General features: G+C 40.5%; 1 protein-coding gene across 2 annotated transcripts in view; it reads right to left on the bottom strand.

The window, feature by feature from the left end:
• Positions 1 to 3,345: 3,345 nt before the first annotated feature.
• The window catches only part of CALCR (calcitonin receptor), a 141,532-nt gene continuing 129,939 nt past the window's right edge, over positions 3,346 to 14,938 (bottom strand). The window contains exon 13 of one of the 2 annotated variants that reach the window (XM_057504522.1): positions 3,346 to 6,911. In XM_057504522.1, the coding sequence (XP_057360505.1) occupies positions 6,672 to 6,911 (240 nt within the window). In that variant the 3' untranslated portion in view covers positions 3,346 to 6,671. The remainder of the gene's footprint in view (positions 6,912 to 14,938) is intronic. The other variant, XM_036879261.2, reaches the window with a different exon arrangement.

Consider the following 14,938-nt stretch of genomic DNA (forward strand, 5'->3'; position numbering starts at 1 on the left):
GCTTTTACTACTACATAATTTCTTTTCTGTCCTTTATGACTTTTTGTCTTACATTCTCTTCAGTCAGATATTAAGCAAGGGTCCTGCATTTCTTTTGGTTCATATTGCCGTAGCATAATTTACCCATCCATTTCCAGTGTTTCATTTTCCTTATGTCTTATTTTTGTCTTGATGGTTACACACTGTGGAGCTTTCTTTTTTAATCCAATATGAAATTGATTTTCATTAGTGACCACGACTGCCTTATTATGCTTAATGTTATGTGAAGACTGTTTCAGACAACTTAAGACTCATACTCCTGTTTACTTATCCATCTTGCTTTCCTAATTATTCAAATCTCTATCTTATCCCCAAAAGAGAAAAGCTTTAGCCTGGTTGCTTGTCAGTATTACCAAGAATCTTAATGTGGAGTATTTATATGTCCATCTTGGAATGTGTCCTCTTTGAGGTCTTTTATTTTCCTTTAATTCTGGAAACTAAACAAATATTTCTTCATATATTTCCCCTTCCCCATTTATATTTTTTGGTCTCCTCTGGCTTTCTATTGTCCACCTATTGGCACTTGTACCTCTCTGTCTCTCTTTTCCATTTCCATGTCTCTATTTTTTCCTGCATCTTGTGGGGAAGATTTCTAATCAGATCTCCTAACTCATTAATTCATTTTTAAACTGTGTGCATCTTACTAATTAACTGTTATTCATGTTAGTTATTGCATACAGAATTGTTTATTCCAACTGTTGCATTTTTCATAACCACTATTGCCACTGGGTTGTTTCATATTATTTCTTGTTCTTTCTGTATTGCTAATATCTTTATTTATGTCTTTCTGCATACATCTTCAAGCTTACTTGGAATTCTTTCTCAGCATTTCCTAATCACTCTGGAAGACTGTGTACTCTGTTTAGGTTGTTGGCTCTCCTTTGGAATAGTTGAGATGTCTAATTATCTTGGGCTAGGAGCTCTTGTTCCTGAAGGGATTGGCAGCTACTGTCTCCTGGGGAATGGCCAAAGGCCAGGCCTTGGCTTTGTGGATCCTGGTGAACCTAAGGAGAATGGAGGGAGTCAGTCCCAGGGTGAAGACCTAGTCACCATAGAGCTTTCTTAGATCTCTCCTTGTGCTGCTGCTCTACCAGGAGAACTTAAACTCAGCCATTTGCTCACAAAGTGAAAGCAGTGGGATGAGGCAACATTCCACATATAACCCAACAGACTTGTGGGACTGGAGAAGAAGCAAGGGGAGGAATGAATACCCAGGGTGGCTATTTAATGCATCCTTATTTATTTTCATGAAGTCCTTAGTCCCTTAGGGCTTCTGTGCTGCCCTAAGAGTAGCCTGGGGACCCTGGGATTGGTAGCAAGGCCTGTTGTTACAGGTGTGGTCCCAAAGCAGTGAAGAAGGGGGAGAGCAGAACACAATAAACCCTTCCCCCATCCTAGTCTTTAGCTCTTCACTAGACCCCCTCCACCCTTCCTCAGAATAAGGACCCTGGTTCAAGAAGCCTGAAGTTTCTCATTTCTATTTCTTTTGTCATTTTCCTTTTTTTTGTCATTAAGTACTAATTCCTGATGCCTGTGTCCCCTGTTTCTATACCTTCTCCAGGGTTGATATCTGCAGAGGAAGCCAGCAGCCCTAACCAGCTTGCCATCTTGGCCAGCCCTGCAGTTCCTCTGTGCCTCTTCTTTCTTCACTGTCTGCCTCTTCTTGGCCTGGGCACCTGGTTACATGGATGAGGGAGTGTTCATGGTCTTTCCAATCTTATCTATTCAGCCCTCTGTTCTTGAAAGCCGCTAAGTGGAAAGCTTACTAGCAACAATGCTAAAACAGCCCTAGCTGCTCTCACTCTGCTCTTCAGAAGGCCTCAACTTCAGAGTGCCGCAAACACTGAGACCATGGGAAGTTTCCCCAGACATGTTTTATCTCCTAAATATCTGTGCAAAGACCACATTTAAGGGAAAAAGCTTCAGGCCAGCTGTGTGAAAAAATCTCTGCCTAGAGACAGAAATCAGCACTAGAGAAAGAAACCCTTCAAACTATAGAAAGGTTAAATTAAAAAGACCACTCCTATTTGAAGAAATCTAGGGACCATGAATTAAGTTAATTTTGGACCAAAAAGATACATGTTGCAAACAATCCCTGTGCTTTCAACCAACGGGAGAAAACTATCTGGCATCCTGTAGAGTTGAGGGGGAACAGTCTTGCTTTGAGAGGCCGGGTGGTGTAGGGCAGCCAAGTGGGCAATTTAAAAGACAGATGTATTGGGCACTCTTGATTCAACTCCTAGCCCAGCCACTTACTGTGTCACTGTGGTGGGCACATTATTCAATTTCTCTTCTCCTTAGTTTGCTCATCACTACTATGGGGATGAAAGCAGGCTTACTTGTTATAAAGAGTAGTTAAGCTAATGTCTATTAAGTCTATTGATATTGACTACAGTGTCTCAATGATTGGTATTCCTTTTTCTTTTTCTTCTTAAATCACCTCTATTTAAGGGATGTTTGCCGTAACTTTCAGCCCTGCAATATCCCTTTGCTGATGACAGTATATGCAAGAGTGTGGGGGAGAAGTGCTTGCTCTCCTGAGAACAACCTCCTATCCTGCTGTGCAAAGATTTCAAGAGTTTACAGCTGGGTGGATGTTTAGGTTGTAGGACTCATGACCAGTGTGACAAACCAGTATGCTAGCTAGTTTTGATCAGCCAGTCTGGCAGGGAGGGAGACACATTTCTTCATCTATTCTAACTTTTGTTTTCAAGAAAACATCCAACTGGTTTCACTGAATTTCTATTCAGCACTTCCCTTACTACTCTGAGATTTTATTTGGAGGCAATTTCTCCGAATTAAAATAAGATAGTTAATCTCTAAAGTAAAGGAGGATGCAGTGACATGCAGTGGCATTGCTGGTCCATGAGCACAGAGTGAGGGCACAGTTTGAGTCTCATGACGGGGTTTCTGGAAGATGGACACTGATCAGTGATCTAAGACACTGGCTAGCCAACACTTAAGGTAATGGAAAATCTTGCAAATCTTTCAGAGATGCTTGTTATTCCAAGTGGAAGAAATTTGATAGTAGAAATTCTTCCTGACCCAAGGTAGTTAACAGTTGCAATGGCTGTGTTTTCTCTCCAGGACTTCATATTATTCACAGATATTAAACAGATGTTAATTCTATGTCAAGAAGAAAAAAATCACCAGAAAGGTACTTAGTTCTTTTTCAAATGTGGTTGTTTTACCTTCCTTTACTCCCACATGCACTTATTATCATCCTTTCCTTCATGCTTCCACTTACTGTTTCCCCCACCCCTGCATCCGACAGGTTATCCATGGATTAGGCTCAGTGAAATCAATTTGATGTAACAGTCTAGGAGTGAGGCATCTTGTCTCTATCTCACAATCACAAATGGAGTTTCCTTCTGTATTTACCTGATTGCTTTTTCTGCATTTGGCTTCTAATCTCCCTTCTTTATGAATAATCTTACTCTAAATGCTAAAGGGTCAATTCCTATGTTAGAGAGTTGAATTGGAATCTAGCCACAGGACAAATCACCATGTTAGACCTTGTTGTTAAGGAAATGGGTCGTTGCTAAGCCTTTATGCAGAGATCTTGTCCTGAGAATGTTTCTTGTAACTTGAGTTGTCCTACCAGCACTAGTGGGGAGGAAGGATCACACTCAGCTACCACCTCCAACCTTGTGTCACTTTGTTCTTCCAGTCCAAAGATATCAGTGTTTGTGGTTTTAGGGTAATGGTTCGCTTAATAGGTTTTGATTTTTACCATTGACACAGGAAAGAAGCAGTCACCACTGCACAAAGAACCTTCCTCATGGTAGCTACTTTTATATATTTGTTGTGTAGCTGACTGAAAGGTGTATGAAATGTCTGTTGAATCAATCCTAGTGAATGAAGGAAGGAATGAGGAGTGGAGATCCATGATGACAGCACTTCTATCACTTCTTTTCTGTTATCTTTGCCTCCTTCAGGAATCATCAGACCCATGTGCACCCAGAAGCCTATTTTGGATCACTTTCTAGTAGGGATCAATGCAGGTGGGTGGCTGAGTTCAAGTTTTTCTGAGTTCAAGTTATCCAGATTTAATAGTGTGATGGGAAATTACTTTTGCTTTTTCAAGATCACAGGGTCATTTTATCTATTTGTATTGCCCACTGGAACACAAGGTAAAGATACAGCCCTTATGTATCCTTTCTGAACAAGTTCTCTAGATCTCATGAGGCTACTAATTTTGGATGCTATGGCATAGTGTGAAGAGCCTACAAATTGTTCTTGTTCCCCATTATTAGTCCATCACAGTTCTCATTTAATCCTCATTTTTTCCATTTCAAGCTTTCCAGATCTGAAAATCTTCCCAATAGTGGCCTTTCTGCATTCTAATGATATTTAATTAGTTCCCTTTTTCCCAACCTTAGTTTCTCTCCCAAACTAATACAAATCAATGATTGTAACAATTCTAATCTGATGTTGGACAGTTCAAGTCTGGTCCCAGAATAATGGGGGGAAAAAGCCAGGAGCAATGAAATGGTGTGTTATTTTTTTGCCCTAGATTTATTTGCTGTGTTTCCCCAGATTGTCAAGGGCATGAGAACTGTGTTTTGGAGTTTATAGTTAAGTAGAGATTGAAGATGATTACACTGACAGATATAATCACCTTCATGTTTTTGTGCAGAATTTTCTGTCCTATTCTTTTGGATTCTCTTTCCCTCTTCTACAATGCAAACAAGATGGGGTATTAGCAGCCTGCGCTGAAAAGAGAAAGAGAATGTGGAATGAGCAGGAGACAAGATGAATGAATGAAAAGATGGAGAATGTTATTTCTTTTGAAAAATATGTAAAACACACCTTTTTGCTTATAATATACTCTGTATTAATTTAAACATATACATAGCGTAAGCATTTCACATCATTTTGGCACTATGTATAATTCTACAGAAAGCCGTTTCATTTTCTTCAGCCCCTACTATATTATCACAATAGTATCTAGAATGTTTCAGCAATATATTATCACATTTGTACTAGAGCTGCCAGAAATACTCTGTTTTCCATGTTTGTAAACAAAAATAGGAACACTACTACATAAACACTGTGATTGGAAAAATACTTTCTTTTCAACAACTCCCTTACTTTCTGTAAAGGAGACTTAAGCTACTTTTGTATCCAAAATTCATTGTCACTGAAGGAACATAATTTTTTGGGGGTGCACTAAATATGTAACTAGAACAAATCAATTTTTTGTTTTTCCACAACCACATCACTTCTGAAAGGCAGTGGCATATAGATGAGATTTGGAGATTTGGAGGGTTTCGGTCTATCTCCTCATTTAGCATACAAATTAAATAACCATAACTGATTACTGTTGCAAATTCAAAAATTAATTCCAGGTGCCAGTGATGGTAATGGGTTTATTCAGGGATTTTTGAAGATTTTATACTGAGAAAGTAAAGAGAGATGTGGAAATATAATATTGGGTTTTAATGAGAAACTCTACTTTTACTTTAAATGCATTGGTGTATGGTTAAACTTGTAGCAGTTAAGTTTTTCCCCCTCCTGTTTTCCTAATAGCACACAAGAGGTCAACTGCAAACTGATTCCTAAATTAGACTTACTAAATCTTCCTGGAAAAGACTGAGGTCTTGTTAAGCTTTGAAGCTGGGTGGAAGGCAGTTAATGTACTTATATGGAGTCTTTTAATGACCAGTCTTAAGCAAATTTATCTTTTACTGTTAGATAGCACCCAAGGGCAAGAGGTAATCTGCTTTATAAACCTCGGAGTGATTTGCTTTATAAATCCTATAGAGTTTAGGAAAGTGGGGGACATATATTTTTGGCAGTTTTGTGAAAAAGTTGATGATGGACTCTTTGTGACCTCCCAACTGGTAAATGCCAGTGACCAAAGCTTATTCAACAAGAAGGCCAGTTCTTCACAGCAGTGAGGGCCTGCCCCATTGACGGGATTACCACAACCACACTGAGCATACGATACTAACAAACCAATTACAAAATCAGCCCATCTAATGCTTCCAGCAAATTGACTCTATAAATTTCTTTTTCATTCAAAGCATTAGATCTTCCTGCCTAACACAGGCCTTCTCCCCACACACTCAGTCATCTCTATATTAGAAAGCCACTTTGTCTGGCAGAGGCCATGTAATTTGTGCAGTTTACATTGTGTGGATGGTTAAACATCTGAATAACATCAGAATTGATTGAAATTAAAAAAAAATTAAAAATTGGATTCATAGCCAAATACAGAAATATTCTAATTCAAAGTCTAGAGTTAAAAAGAAAAATATTGACAGTGATTTTAATTTTCCAAAGGTATAAATGGCTCAAGATTAACAAGGAGCACCCTGTTTCTGAACTAGGTCAATTTAGTTGCGTTTTTCTTAGATACTTTGCTTGCATAACCAAGACATCTGCAACTCAGTCCTGGATGAAAGATGGAGTTCACAAGTGTTGCAGAGGGAGACTCAATTCCTAGACTGTCTCCCACAGCAATAGTACCAAGAATAACTTTCTTCAGAATCACTATGGACAAATTCACTTAATAATTCATCACAGATGATATGTTCGGCTCCTGGGAGGATGGGAATCACTTTAGACGCATGGTCGGTCTGTCTCCCAGGGGGTGAGGGCTCAGTGATCATGGTGCTGAATGTGCTTCACAGGCAAGCGCAGGACTCTTGCTCTATGATCTCCAAAGCGATGACCTCCGCGCCCTCATCGTCCAGGTTGTTGGCGGCTTCGTTCCTTGGCTCCTGGTGGCACATGTAAACAGGGATGTCGCCGGCCTCAGCCACTACAGCAATGGCAACAGAGCGGCTGTTGCTATTGCTCCTCCCCCAACGCTGGTTCCACTGGGTTTTAAACTGGGCCCACTGGCGCTTCACGGTGGTCTGGACCTGGAAGAGGAAAGGGAGCCTTGTTTTCATATGATTGTAAGAAATGACCTGAGCCAAGTTTAGGGGCACAATTCTTGAGCTTTCCAGAGGGTAAGGGAGGCTGAATTGTCATTCTTGTCTAAAGGGCTGTGTGGTAAACACTGACTGTGGAATATACCATATTGGGAGAAGAATTTGCAAACTGGAGAACAGAATTACTTGCCTAAGCTGCCCTCTCAGAATTATTACATTGAGCAAAGGTTTCTTTTTAGTTCTTGTGTCCAGTGAAGGCAGTTTATTTGGTTTTACACTCAATATGACATACCATCCTATCAGGGAGAAAGATTGCAAAACCTTTTAATCTGCTACCACCTCTCTAAGGCAGAAGATTTTATCTAAATATACACATTATTGATCATGAAAATATATATGTAGAGGATCACAGGAAGATGGCGGTGTGAGTAGTTCAGAGGAAATCTCCTCCCCAAAACATATATATTTATGAAAATACAATAATACAACTATTCCTAAAAGAGACACCAGTGGATGCAGTACAACAGCCAGGATACATCTACATCTGTGAGAACTCAACATCACATGAAGGGGGTAAGAAACAAGCCACGGCCAGGCGGGACCCGAACGCTCCCCCACCCCAAAACCCAGCAGGAAGAAAGGAGTCAGAACAGGGAGGGAGTGAAAGCCCAGGACTGTTAAACAACCAGCTCTAGAAATCCGCACCCGGATCGCAGACACAATGGTGCAAGGGGTGCTGGATGTCAGAGAAACGGAAAAGCAAAACCCGTGGGCAGGTCCCTGCAACCGGTGCCCCTGAGACAAAAGAAAAGCGAGTGCTTTCTGCAAGTCTTAAAGAGACAGGGACCCCATAGCTGGACGAAGTTGTCCTGGCAGCTGGGAATACCGGGGAAACTTAGGCGCCCCAAACCCCGGGGAGGCAGTGCAGCTCTGAAGCCCCTCACGGCACTAAGCAGCCTGCCAGTCGTTCCTCCAACTGGCGCGGACCCCAACACACTGGCCCAGTAGCGGGAGAGTGGTAGCGTGCACCGGGGACAGCAGTGCCAGAAGAGACCGAGAACAGATCCGTGTGCCACAGGAGAGGCTTGTGCTAGCCCACAGCGGTGTGACCAAAAAGCCCCGGTGTGGCTCGCGTGCACCAGCGGCAGTGAAGCCAGAGGAGCCCGGTAGAAGCCTGCATGGAAGAGCACCGCGCGCACCTGCAGTGGAGTCAGAGGGAGCAGGCGCACTCCCAGCAGCCGACTGGAATCCCACCCCAATGCACAGCCGCCCAGGCCAGACCCAAAGGCCGCTGCTGCCACACAGCTGCCCAGCAGGGTCACCACTAGCATGGAGGAGCGCACCTGGCATGCCTGCCACTCCCCGCAGGGCTCCGTGCTGCTCTGATGGACACCCCGCCCACAGCAGCTTAGGGGACTAACCCGGTGGCTGCTCCAGGAGTGTGGGTAACCATCACAGGCAGCGGAGAAGGGCAAGGCATCCAGCAAGCAGGAAAGGACTTTCTTCTCCCAGCTGACACACCCGTAGCCTGCCTACAGCCACTGCTATCACCATGTAAAGGCAAAAAAATCTGGTCCAGTCCAAGATAGTTACACCTGAGAAAGGATCTGCAGAGGCAGACCTAACCAGTCTCCCTGAAAAAGACTTCAAAATAAAAATCATAAACATGCTGACAGAGCTGCAGAGAAATATGCAAGAGCTAAGGGATGAAGTCTGGAGGAAGATTACAGACGTCCGGAGGGAGATTACAGAAGTGAAACAAACTCTGGAAGGATTTATAAGCAGAATGGATAAGATGCAAGACACCATTGATGGAATAGAAACCAGAGAATAGGAACGCATAGAAGCTGACGCAAAGAGAGATAAAAAAGCATCTCCAGGAATGAAACAATATTAAGAGAACTGTGTGACCAATCCAAAAGGAACAATATCTGAATTACAGGGGTACCAGAAGAAAAAGAGAGAGAAAAAGGGATAGAAAGTGCCTTTGAAGAAATAATTGCTGAGAACTTCCCCAAACTGGGGGAGGAAATAGTTGCTCAGACTATGGAGGCACACAGAACTCCCGAGAGATGGGACCCAAAGAGGACAACACCAAGACACATAATAATTAAAATGGCAAAGATCAAGGACAAGGACAGAGTATTAAAGGCAGCCAGAGAGAGAAAAAAGGTCACCTACAAAGGAAAACCCATCAGGCTATCATCAGGCTTCTCAACAGACACCTTACAGGCCAGAAGAGAATGGCATGATATACTTAATGCAATGAAACAGAAGGGCCTTGAACCAAGGATACTGTATCCAGCACGATTATCATTTAAATATGAAGGAGGGATTAAACAATTCCCAGACAAGTGAAAGTTGAGGGAATTTGCCTCCCACAAACCACCTCTACAGGGTATCTTAGAGGGACTGCTCTAGATGGGAGCACTCCTAAAAAGAGCACAGAACAAAACACACAACATATGAAGAATGGAGGAGGAGGAAAAAGAAGGGAAAGAAATAATCATGAGACTGTGTTTATGACAGCTCAATAAGCAAGTGAGGTCAGACAGTAAGGTAGTAAACAAGCTAACCTTGAAACTTTGATAACCACAGATCTAAAGCCTGCAATGGCAATAAGTACATGTCTTTCAATAATCACCCTAAATGTAAATGGATTGAATGCACCAATCAAAAGACACAGAGTAATAGAATGGATAAAAAAGCAAGACCCATCTATATGCTGCTTACAAGAGACTCACCTCAAACCCAAAGACATACACAGATTAAAAGTCAAGGGATGGAGAAAGATATTTCATGCAAACAACAGAGAGAAAAAAGCAGATATTGCAATACTAGTATCAGACAAAATAGACTTCAAAATAAATAAAGTAACAAGAGATAAAGAAGGACATTACATAATGATAAAGGGCTCAGTCCAACAAGAGGATATAACCATTATAAACAATATGCACCCAATACAGGAGCACCAATATATGTGAAACAAATACTAACAGAATTAAAGGAGGAAATAGAATGCAATGCATTTATTTTGGGAGACTTTGACACACCATTCACTCCAAAGGACAGATCCACCAGACAGAAAATAAGTAAGGACACAGAGGCACTGAACAACACACTAGAACAGATGGACCTAATAGACATCTCTAGAACTCTACATCCAAAAGCAACAGGATACACATTCTTCTCCAGTGTACATGGAACATTCTCCAGAATAGACCACATACTAGGCCACAAAAAGAACCTCAGTAAATTCCAAAAGATTGAAATCCTACCAGCCAACTTTTCAGACCACAAAGGTATAAAACTAGAAATAAATTGTACAAAGAAAGCAAAAAGGCTCACAAACACATGGAGGCTTAACAACATGCCCCTAAACAATCAGTGGATCAATGACCAAATTAAAAAAATGGAGATCCAGCAATATATGGAAACAAATGACAACAACAACACAAAGCTCCAGCTTCTGTGGGATGCAGCAAAAGCAGTCTTACTGTTTTTTGGAAACATTATACATTAGGAAAGTATATAGCAATCCAGGCATATTTAAAGAAGGAAGAACAATCCCAAATGAATAGTCTAATGTTACAATTATTGAAATTGGAAAAAGAAGAACAAATGAGGCCTAAGATCAGAAGATGGAGAGACATAATAAAGATCAGAGAAGAAATAAATAAAATTGAGAAGAATAAAACAGTAGAAAAAATCAATGAAGCCAAGAGCTGGTTCTTCGAGAAAATAAACAAAATAGATAAGCCTCTAGCCAGACTTATTAAGAGAAAAAGAGAATCAACACACATCAACAGAATCTGAAACGAGAAAGGAAAAATCATGACGGACCCCACAGAAATACAAAGAATTATTTGAGAGTACTATGAAAACCTATACGCTAACAAGCTGGGAAACCTAGGAGAAATGGACAACTTCCTAGAAAAATACAACCTTCCAAGACTGACCCAGAAAGAAACAAAATCTAAACAGACCAATTACCAGCAACGAAATTGAATTGGTAATCAAAAAACTACCCAAGAACAAAACCCCCGGGCCAGATGGATTTACCTTGGAATTTTATCAGACATACAGAGAAGACATAACACCCATTCTCCTTAAAGTTTTCCAAAAAACAGAAGAGGAGGGAATACTCCCAAACTCATTCTATGAAGCCAATGTCACCCTAATACCAAAACCAGGCAAAGACCCCACCAAAAAAGAAAACTACAGACCAATATCCCTGATGAACGTAGATGCAAAAATACTCAACAAAATATTAGCAAACCGAATTCAAAAATACATCAAGAGGATCATACACCATGACCAAGTGGGATTCATCCCAGGGATGCAAGGATGGTACAACATTCGAAAATTCATAAACATCATTCAGCACATCAACAAAAGAAGGACAAAAACCACATGATCTTCTCCATAGATGCTGAAAAAGCATTCGACAAAATTCAACATCCATTCATGATAAAAACTCTCAACAAAATGGGCATAGAGGGCAAGTACCTCAACATAATAAAGGCCATATATGATAAACCCACAGCTAACATCATAGTGCACAGCGAGAGGCTGAAACCTTTTCCTCTGAGATTGGGAACAAGACAGGGATGCCCACTCTCCCCGCTGTTATTCAACGTGGTACTGGAGGTCCTAGCCACAGCAGTCAGACAAAACAAAGAAATACAAGGAATCCAGATTGGTAAAGAAGAAGTCAAACTGTCACTATTTGCAGATGACATGATACTGTACATAAAAAACCCTAAAGACTCCACCCCAAAACTACTAGAACTGATATCAGAACACAGCAAAGTTGCAGGATACAAAATAAACACAGAAATCTGTGGCTTTCCTATACACTAACAATAAACTAATAGAAAGAGAAATCAGGAAGACTTTTCCATTCACAATAGCATCACAATCGCATCAAAAAGAATAAAATACCTAGGAATAAACCTAACCAAGGAAGTGAAAGACCTATACCTTGAAAACTATAAGACACTCTTAAGAGAAATTAAAGAGGTCACTAACAAATGGAAACTCATCCCATGCTCCTGGCTAGGAAGAATTAATATCGTCAAAATGTCCATCCTGCCCAAAGCAATATACAGATTCGATGCAATCCCTATCATACTACCAACAGCATTCTTCAATGAACTGGAACAAATAGTTCAAAAATTCATATGAAAACCTCAAAGACCCTGAATAGCTAAAGCAATCCTGAGAAGGAAGAATAAAGTTGGGGGGGGTAATCTCACTCCCCAACTTCAAGCTCTACTTCAAAGCCACAGTAATCAAGACAATTTGGTACTGGCACAAGAGCAGAGCCACAGACCAATGGAACAGAATAGAGACTCCAAACATTAACCCAAACATATATGGTCAACTAATATTCGATAAGGGGGCCATGGAAACACAATGGGGAAATGACAGTCTCTTCAACAGATGGTGCTGGCAAAACTGGACAGCTACATGTAAGAGAATGAAACTGGATCACTGTCTAACCCCATACACAAAAGTAAATTCCAAATGGATCAAAGACCTGAATGTAAGTCATGAAACCATAAAACTCTTAGAAGAAAACATAGGCAAAAATCTCATGGACATAAACATGAGTGACTTCTTCATGAACATATCTCCCCGGGCAAGGGAAACAAAGGCAAAAATGAACAAGTGGGACTACATCAAGCTAAAAAGCTTCTGTACAGCAAAGGACACCATCAATAGAACAAAAAGGTGTCCTACAGTATGGGAGAACATATTCATAAATGACAGATCCAATAAAGGATTGACATCGAAAATATATAAAGAGCTCACACACCTCAACAAACAAAAAGCAAATAATCCAATTAAAAAATGGGCAGAGGAGCTGAATAGACAGTTCTCTAAAGAAGAAATCCAGTTGGCCTACAGGCACATGAAAAGATGCTCCACATTGCTAATCATCCGTGAAATGCAAATCTAAACCACAATGAGATATCACCTCACACCAGTAAGGATCGCCATCATCGAAAAGACAAGCAACAACAAATGTTGGCGAGGTTGTGGAGAAAGGGGAACCCTCCTACACTGCTGGTGGGAATGTAAATTAGTTCAACCATTGTGGAAAGCAGTATGGAGGTTCCTCAGAATGCTCAGAATAGAAATACCATTTGACCCAGGAATTCCACTTCTAGGAATTTACCCCAAGAATGCAGCACTCCAGTTTGAAAAAGACAGATGCACCCCTATGTTTATCGCTGCACTATTTACAATAGCCAAGATATGGAAGCAACCTAAATGTCCATCAGTAGATGAATGGATAAAGAAGAGGTGGTACATACACACAATGGAATATTACGCAGCCATAAGAAAAAACAGATCTTACCATTTGCAACAACATGGATGGAGCTAGAGGGTATTATGCTCAGTGAAATAAGCCAGGCGGAGAAGGACAAGTACCAAATGATTTCACTCATATGTGCAGTATAAGAACAAAGGAAAACTAAAGGAACAAAATAGCAGCAGAATCACAAAACCCAAGAATGGACTAATAGTTACCAAAGGGAAAGGGACTGGGGAAGATGTGTGGGAAGGGAGGGCTAAGGGCAGGGGGGAAAGAAAGAGGGCATTACGATTAGCATGTTTAGTGCGTGGGGGGCATGGGGAGGGCTGTGCAACACAGAGAAGACAAGTAGTGATTTTACAGCATCTTACTACACAGATGGACAGTGACTGTGAAGGGGTATGTGGGGGGGACTTGGTGAAGGGGGGAACCTAGTAAACATAATGTTCTTTCTGTAATTGTATATTAATGATACCTATATATATATATGTAAACCATAGCATATTTCTGAACTTTATGATAATGGCCTCATGCTGTTATTTTCCTTTATCCAACATGACTTAAGATGAGGTATGCCAGATCAAACTGGTTGATGGAGTGGCAACCTCATAAGAATAAAATTTCTATTTCTTTCTATTGAAAGATTTCTAATATGCTTTAGAAATATGATACAAACTCTACAACGAACACAGGAGGGAGCTAGTTAGGAAGCTCTATATATGAAAACCCACAGTGACCACAAATGAAAACAACATCACAAGCAGTAAGTTTGCTTGCCCAGCTCTGCCTTTGATAGAACTGATTGGTCTCTAAATTCATTCTTCCTCTGGGCTCCTAACTTCTGGCATTTCTCTATAGTTGAATAGAACTAAAAAGTAAGAGATTGTTGCTACTAAATCTCTATAATTTCTGAGAGTTTCTGTTGCTTAGTACATAAGATAGGTTTATATACAAAATATTTGTATCACTTTATCAACACATCCTTAGTTTCTTTCATTGCTAAGTTTGGATGTAACACCTCCACATTGTGGGTCACATGAGGAGGAATCTGGAAAGAGTATGAGGTGAGATAAAGCATGTCACAGGTTAATTATGGGGAGCTGTTTCATCTATTTTACATTAATATGAATTTGAAAGAAGATATAAACAATAGCACAACCCCTGGTTATAAAACCATATGCATAATATAAGGCGGAATAGTTTTTGTGTTAAATGCATTTTTTTCTGCATAGAGTAACAATCATTCCAGATAATTCCTAGCATTTGTCGTATAATTTTAAATATTTTGCTCAGGAAAAGACATCACAGTTAAATGATTCATTGAAAAGCAAATCAGTAAGGTAGGAGAGTTGTAGCTGGAGAGGTTCATCTCTGTACAGCAGAGTAGCTCTAAAGCTCCAGATCAGAATAATTTGGTGATTTGATAATTCAGAATACGAGTCTTTCCAAATTACTGAGGCAACAAACTATTTTGTTTTTAAGTTTTTCTGTTTTTGAGGGGAGGTGATGGTTGCTTGGGTGGAAAAGCACTTTGTATCTTATTTTATTTAAAAGACAAAACTTTTAAGTGTCATGAGTGAGCTGTGTGCCATGCAGCTGAACTTTACAGTGTCAAAGACATAGAGGAGAACAAAGGGTGGCACGGAAAGCTTTAGCTACTATTTACTGAGAGCTTTCCACATGCCATATT

Source organism: Manis pentadactyla, chromosome 7 (genome assembly GCF_030020395.1).
Source record: "Manis pentadactyla isolate mManPen7 chromosome 7, mManPen7.hap1, whole genome shotgun sequence".
Classification (NCBI taxonomy): Eukaryota; Metazoa; Chordata; class Mammalia; order Pholidota; family Manidae; genus Manis; species Manis pentadactyla.